This window comes from Aplysia californica, unplaced genomic scaffold, assembly GCF_000002075.1.
Source record: "Aplysia californica isolate F4 #8 unplaced genomic scaffold, AplCal3.0 scaffold00181, whole genome shotgun sequence".
Lineage (NCBI taxonomy): Eukaryota > Metazoa > Mollusca > Gastropoda > Aplysiida > Aplysiidae > Aplysia > Aplysia californica.
Window position 1 is genome coordinate 526,220 of NW_004797451.1, and position 7,051 is coordinate 533,270.

Here is a 7,051-nt window from a genome sequence, read left to right on the forward strand (position 1 = left end):
ACATTAGTTTTTGTAAGAGTTTTAGTACTAATATTAATATTACAGACTTGCCCAACAGTAAGGCCAGAAGTAAATATAAAGAAAAGAAGGAAGATGACAATAGATCTAATAGGAAAGAAAAACCAAAGCATGCCAGAGTTCCTGCAACCACTACTTCACACTGACAGCAAACATTCAAATATATATAAAACAAAACGATTTGTCTTTTTAAACCTTTATTAAGGTTACAATGGAGAACTATGCAATGGAGCTGGCATTAGATGCAATACGGGGCCAAAGGTCAGCACATTCTTTTGCAACAGGGCCTGTGATGGCAGAGCCTGAAAAAAAAAAAGCAACAAACATTAATAATATGCAACTAAAATGTACGTATGTACAATATAAACACCAAAGTTTTGCCTCATTTGATACGTGACAGATTTTCAACGAAAATTGTATACACAATTGTTTTATGCAAAATACAGTATAACAAACAGCTTGAGCAATATCCTATAAATAAAAAGGAACACCACCCCCACCCCCAGAAAAATCCAGGCAGTTCGACGTACCTTGTGCGAAACTTACGAAATGAGTTGGTGTTGAGAAAATGTTCAATATAATGAAAAAGGTCTCTGCTCTTTATTAATCTTAACCATGATCTCAGCAGGCAAAGGAAACAAGGAACACTGTTCATATATTTACAATTCTACTGTGCATAAGAACATGTTAATACAGGGTGGCCAGGTAAATCTTCCTCCTAAAAATCCCACTACACCAACAATAACCCTGCCAGTGCGATCCCAAATGTTCCAAGGTAGCCAAATTTTGTGCAACTACACTGAAAACTTATGAAAGAGAAGACATGTCAACAACTGCTCTGGTTGATTATTATTACTGTTGGTACTCCTTTCAGTATATAGCGCTCACAACACTTGTTCTGTTCTTGGTAAAGCCAAGAATAGACTTGGCATAACACTGGCTGATTTGGGCTTTCATGTGCTTTTGAGATACCATTTGAGTGTTCAAAGCTGCCACACCTAAATGACCGATGATATTCACCTGGGAACAAAACTTATCTAAACCTGTTTTTGTCATTTGCAAATTCCAGCAATTTTTCCTACTATTTAAAAGGTTGGACAACCACTCAGGGTTAGTGTGTCCTGGTGGGGGTTCAGGGGACGAAGCTCCCGAAGAAATTGAAATGTAGTGCTTTAAGAGGGTTGAAAATGGCATTTTGGAGCCTGTTTGAAGAGATAGACTACAACCCATTTTTTCATGGCTACACAGCGTTTGTAATGCACAACCTGCATGTTACAATGTTGTGTTGTCAGACTTATCAATGCCAATCACCCGCTGCGCCTCCGCACGAGGGGTAATTTTTAGGCCACTTGGAATCAAAAGTGACTCTCTTCTAAGTATAGTTACGGGAAAACTCCTGGACGAAAATAAATGAAACTCGGCAACCAACCAGAGGAAAGGTTAAATTAACGACATGCCAGCGTACAATCCCGAACGATTACTAGAACCGGAGATATTGCCATGTTTGCGCAAATTTCCTCTGCGGTTCGAAAACTTAACGGAGCTGCGGGTTGATCGCCGACCACACAAGCGCCCCACATGTCTTCTTTATTGCTGCAAATTTTCAGATCTCTGCGTTTAGTAGATTTTACGTACCAACTTAAAATTACCACCCATCCATTGATAAAACACTAGATCTGGAAACAAGATCACGCATTCCAAACGCGAGGTGCCGGCATGCAAGAGGCGCGTGATCGCTAGGGGGCATGTGATTGGCTGCCTATAACCAAATAGGTCACCGATGACTACATCGCAGGTTTTCCCGATAGCGCTTTACTGAGTTTTAGAAGGGGTGATCGCGTCGCTGTAAAAACGATGTCACGCAAATATCAGTCTTTAAGATCTAAAGTAATAAAGACATAGAAAAAGTGATAGCAGAACTAGATTCTGCACTAAAAATCACATGGAGATGCCAAGTTTCATTCATATGCTCCAATTCATTACTGACTTAGAACAGTTTTTCCTCAAAATACATCAAAACATGTCCCACATTTTGGCTATTTTTTCCTATATGAAGGTCCCCCAACATTTTGCAAACAAAAATCGCAATAACTTTTTAAAAATTTATCAATGGATTATAAAAATTTTAAAACCAGAGTTCTTAGAATTTACTCTATTTTCAAGCAATGTGTCATTGCTATCAGACTACATGTATTACTGGCAAATTTCTGGGTGGCAATGAAAGCAAAAATAGATCTTGATTTTCCAGATCGAGCCTCGGTGCCACACACATACATTTTCGCTTGCCGCCATAGCCGACTGTTTGCATGAAACATACTCTCAGACCGAGAAAAGCCTAGCGAATATCACAATCACGACAGGCAAAAATGAAATCAAGGACGTTATATGATTTGATTTTCAAATATTCAAGAACTTTTACTATGTGTTTTCCCGCATGTTGGCCACTGTGACACTGGTTTAACAACTATTTTTTTTCAGGATTTATGGAATTTGTTTATAGTGTTTTTAGAGCTTGTTTTCACGGAAAGTGGGTTCCTTCCTCTTGCCTGGATTTGGGAATAGACTTCCCGACCAGACCCTCAGGGAGTAATGTGTTAACCACCTTAGTATGAGCATTTCAGCGTGGCAGTTTAGCTATTGACCTCGAGGATGAAGCCAACCCATCTTGCTGCTTAGGACGGTTCACCCAGCGCTTTGATTTATCAGGTGTCAACGGGTATCACAAAAGCAAAAAACAAAAATAATTTGTATCTTGTCCTTCACAACCAAGCATTTACCTTTCATCTCTCCTTTGGGATTGACAATTACACCCGCATTGTCCTCAAAGTAGATGAAGATGCCATCCTTTCTGCGGAAAGGTTTCCTCTGTCGGATGACGACCGCTGGCATTACTGTTGAAAAGAAAGAACTAAATTTGCTGAATACTATCATAGACATTGTAGAGAAAATATAAAACTGGGGCCAGTGTTTATGTTGTAAATACGAAAAACCTCGGCCTCCGAAATGAAATGGCACATTTTTTTAACCCAACAAAAGAAGAAAGCAGACCAAGTACAGACCAGAGTTTACCCCCCCCCCCCCAATTTTTTGCAGCTGAAGTGTTTGTGTGCGAACCGTCTGCATTGGTTAGAACCCCAAGCGTATTTTTCATTTGAAATAAGTTGGTAGCTCTAGATGTTCAATTAAATTTGAACAAACTGACGAGGAACTCTAAAGGAAACCAGAAAACAAGACTCCCATTTGTCAAACAAAAATTCTTTCACATGAGGTTGATGTTGCATAAAACTATATTACCTGATATAAATTAATCATATGATGGTTTTGAAATTTACTGCAGAAACATTTGAGAACTCCAGACTGTTTGTAACAAAAATAGCAACTACGAAAAGGAAGTGGGATAATCTGGTTTTGGCCTCAATGATAACTACGGAGTGTGGGCTTCAGCTCCACCGAGATAACTCCTGGTTTTAAACGATTACTTTTCGATGCGCATGCCAATACGAAGATATCAAATCAACTGCAAAACAAACCATTGTTTAATTCAGGTGAACATGCCTTCCCGCAGCGCACCTTGTTAAAACAAGTGAAACATTAATAATAATGAAAATTTCTATAGTGCCCACTCCCATATATAAACACAGCTCAAGGCGCTTTACAAAACGTGTGTATGTTTGAACAAAATTCACGCACAGGCCCACAGTATTCACAGCCAAAAACAAACCTCCAAGACCCCCACGCAGCACAAACCGAAAGCGAGTGACACTGGCCGCAAAAGAAGTTGGCCTTATCAGTCGCATCTCCGATAAGTGTGGTAAGTAATAGTGCTGCAGAGCAGAGAGGGTCCACCCACATAAAAAGTAATAGCATTTAGTTTCCTTTTTACAAACTGCAGTATTATTTCAACCTAACCCAATTCACAAAACGAATGTGGTATCTATGAAGAATTTGGGCAGCCATAAGATAATTACTTACAGAGATAGGAGGCTACTGTCACCTTTAGTCAGACAAATGACTATGATGTGCCTACTACACAAGGACAAAAACCCTGGAGACATTCTTTTGTTAGCTCAATCTTTCTCACTTATGCCCTTAATCTAAAACAAAATACAAGACCATCCTTTATGAATGCCACAGAGAAATTGCATGCATTCATACCATAGAGGAAAACCAGCACTGAAAGACAAGTGCAGACTAATTTCAAAGCCTTACCCTTCTTCCTCAGCTCAGGCTTTCCTTTCTTGACTGTGGCAACAAACATGTCACCGGAACCAGCAGCTGGCAGTCTGTTCAAACGACCTTTGATACCACTCACAGCAATAACGTACAGGTTTTTCGCTCCGGTGTTGTCAGCGCAGTTAATAACTGCGCCAACTGGGAGACCCAGAGCGATGCGGAATTTTCCGCCCGCTGAACCTCCTCTTCCTGCAAACAGAAACATATATATTCAGTAGTCAATGCCTTGAAACTTGGAGAACCACATACGCACAAAAAACACTGTATCAATAAAATTCATAATCTTTGAGCCGACAGAAACCACTAGATCTAATCTAGATATAATTCTAAGGAAGGACTGCCTTTAACGAACAATTACCCCAACACAAACAACAAATAAAGAGACCCTGACCCTAGATCTAGCAATATGCCTATGTTATCTGAGACAATAAAATAAATCTTGCAGTATCAGTGTGGATGGGCCTTTCTGTCAGTACTGTCAGTGTCTCGACTGATGTCAATGATTAATGAAATTATGACTAACTTTTCAATCCAAACCTTGAAGATAGTCCGTTTTTGCCCCAAAGATTAGTCTCGTCCCAACAATCCCAACCCCTAACCTATAGGCTACAAAGTTACAATTGATATTTCATTACTCTTGGGGTCAAACCCGGAGATTTTTCTGGTTCATTCAACAAGTAACAACAACCAATTTACAAATAGCCATGGGCTAGAATCTAATACTAACACGTGAAGCTGCACCGAGCACCTCTCTGTGATTGGACCAATTATAGATGGCGTATTTCTGTCAACTAATTTTGATGTCTTCCAGGGTTTCTCCCCAAGACTTGGGTTTCACTCGCCAGTTACTGTTGCCAAGAGTCAAGATCTAGATCTAATTTAGGTTATATCTTTATATAAACAACCTCAGCAGTTCCCGTTCCATAAATTTGCCAGTAAATTTGTACGTGAATACAGTGGAATTGTATTCGCACAGGGTGAGTGAATACTATGAAATTATATTCGCACATGGTGTGAATACCAGTGTTTATTTTTCTTGAAAACACTCGAAATCCCTTTGATACCGTACCCCCGGACGCTTACCAAAGCCTTGATTTTCGTCTCATGGCTGTGACGAAATTGCCATTTGGAAATGCTATCCTCGACCAGTCCAGAAATACTGAGATTCTAGCATCGAAGTGTATACAGACCTGGTAACTGGGAACAAACTCTTGTTATTTCGGAAAGTTTCAGCGCCCAGACCCGGTAGTGTGTGTGTGAAAGAGAGAGAGAGAGAAAAAGAAAGAGAGAGAGAGAGGTGCTAGCAAAATGTATATGACATGCCTCAGTTGGCAAGAGGGAACGAGAGAAAGATAAGAGGGAAATAGGTGGGGAGAAAGAAAGACACAAACAAAGAAAAAGAGAAGGCGTCGATACAGAGGAGAGAGGGTGACTGCTCCGTTGAAATTATGACGTTCTTTTCTTCAAATTGAAATTCCTCCAACTCCAAAATGGAGGAAAAACAATCGTTCATCGAAAAGACATCCGCAATCTTCATTTAGACCTAGATGAACCTAGATCTAGATTCTAGGTCTACCCTCAGCCAAGAGGGCGCTGAAACTTTCCGAAATCACAAAAAGACATCCCCTACTGGGTCGGTATACACTATACTATACACTCCCTTCTAGCACAGCCTAATCTTTGATTCTAGGCTGCCTTCCGATACTAAAATGATGATTTCATCCAAAGGTACAATAACAAAGGCAGGTGATTTCGAGTGCAGTACGGAAGCGTTCCCAGTATTTTCAAGCGTTTCCTAGCGATTTCGAGAAAAATAAACACCTGTGTGAATACTACAAAATATTGGCACAGGGCGTTTCAAACGCTGCAGCTTCATGTAGATCTAGATTTCTAGATCTAATAGGCCTACTAACTAAAAACTCTAAACTAAAGGCTAAAAAAGCACACATCATTCCGGATTCTCATTCTGATTCTGGTAGGCCTACCTAAGTTCTGAAATTGCAGACAACCTGCTGAGGCCTCTAGATTCTAGATTAGAAAATCTAAAACAAAAATAGAAACAATATGATCACCAAGTATTGTAGGACAGGCCGTATGACTTTATATAATAATAATAGATTCTAGATATAGATATCTACATCAAGATTAGATGTCAAATGTAATGTTGTTGTCCATCCCCATGTCAGTTGGTCCGCTCTCCGTTGTTTCGTTTGAGAACAGACCTCATAACTTTTTCGCTCGAATCAAAAAGTTGAATTCACTCAAACTGAACTTCGAACTTTTACAAAAAGAAACAAGAAGCTAATTTCGAATATAAATCTGCTCAAATTAGAAAATGGAAATTTTATGGGGGTTCTTAGCGCTACGGCTCTCGTGCTCATGCAAACAAATTTCACCACTTGTCTAGATCTATCAGAACACGAAATGTTAAAGCAAACCATTTCTCAGCAAGTTGCTCCTTGACAATCAATTGAAATTCTTCATCCAATGTTAGATTAATTCAATTGCTGAAAGTCTCTTCACACATACAGGCCAATACTAAACCATGAAAGACGATTTGAACAGATTTACTAAGAGACCCATCGCTAACCATAACATACCTCTCTTCGACATCTTGATAAAAGGAAGTAACACTGTGCGCAGGTTCCGGAAGTTGAAAACTGTCTGTTATCGTCAAATTTTGGATTTTAAAACAAAACGAATGAAAAGTTTAAACATGTAGTTATTAGATTTGTTGACCGCTGCATGGTCACGCCGTTTGGTTTATTACAAACATTAAAATTTAATAATAACAACAATA

General features: G+C 39.4%; 1 protein-coding gene across 2 annotated transcripts; it reads right to left on the minus strand.

Moving 5' to 3' along the window:
* Positions 1–198: 198 nt before the first annotated feature.
* On the minus strand, positions 199–6,870 carry LOC101846882 (60S ribosomal protein L23). Of its 2 annotated transcripts, XM_005098383.1 has the most exons (4): positions 6,852–6,870; positions 4,228–4,440; positions 2,796–2,909; positions 199–320 (listed from the first exon to the last, which is right to left on the minus strand). In XM_005098383.1, the coding sequence occupies exons 1-4, from the start codon at positions 6,862–6,864 to the stop codon at positions 238–240; spliced, it is 423 nt and encodes a 140-aa protein (XP_005098440.1). In that variant the 5' UTR covers positions 6,865–6,870; the 3' UTR covers positions 199–237. The 2 variants fall into 2 exon arrangements, with proteins under 2 accessions (XP_005098440.1, XP_005098439.1); XM_005098382.2 differs by lacking the exon at positions 6,852–6,870 and having other exon boundaries at positions 4,228–4,471.
* Between the last annotated feature and the right edge of the window lie 181 nt (positions 6,871–7,051).

What these genes read in the sequence shown, in the direction of transcription:
- LOC101846882 (XM_005098382.2), bottom strand. Translation starts at nt 4,456, where the DNA reads ATGTTTCTGTTTGCAGGAAGAGGAGGTTCAGCGGGCGGAAAATTCCGC. An exon ending in GCCTGAGCTGAGGAAGAAGG is followed by an intron (nt 2,910 to 4,227) that starts GTAAGGCTTTGA and finishes TCTTTTCAACAG; the next exon opens with TAATGCCAGCGGTCGTCATC. An exon ending in TCCCAAAGGAGAGATGAAAG is followed by an intron (nt 321 to 2,795) that starts GTAAATGCTTGG and finishes TTTTTTTTTCAG; the next exon opens with GCTCTGCCATCACAGGCCCT.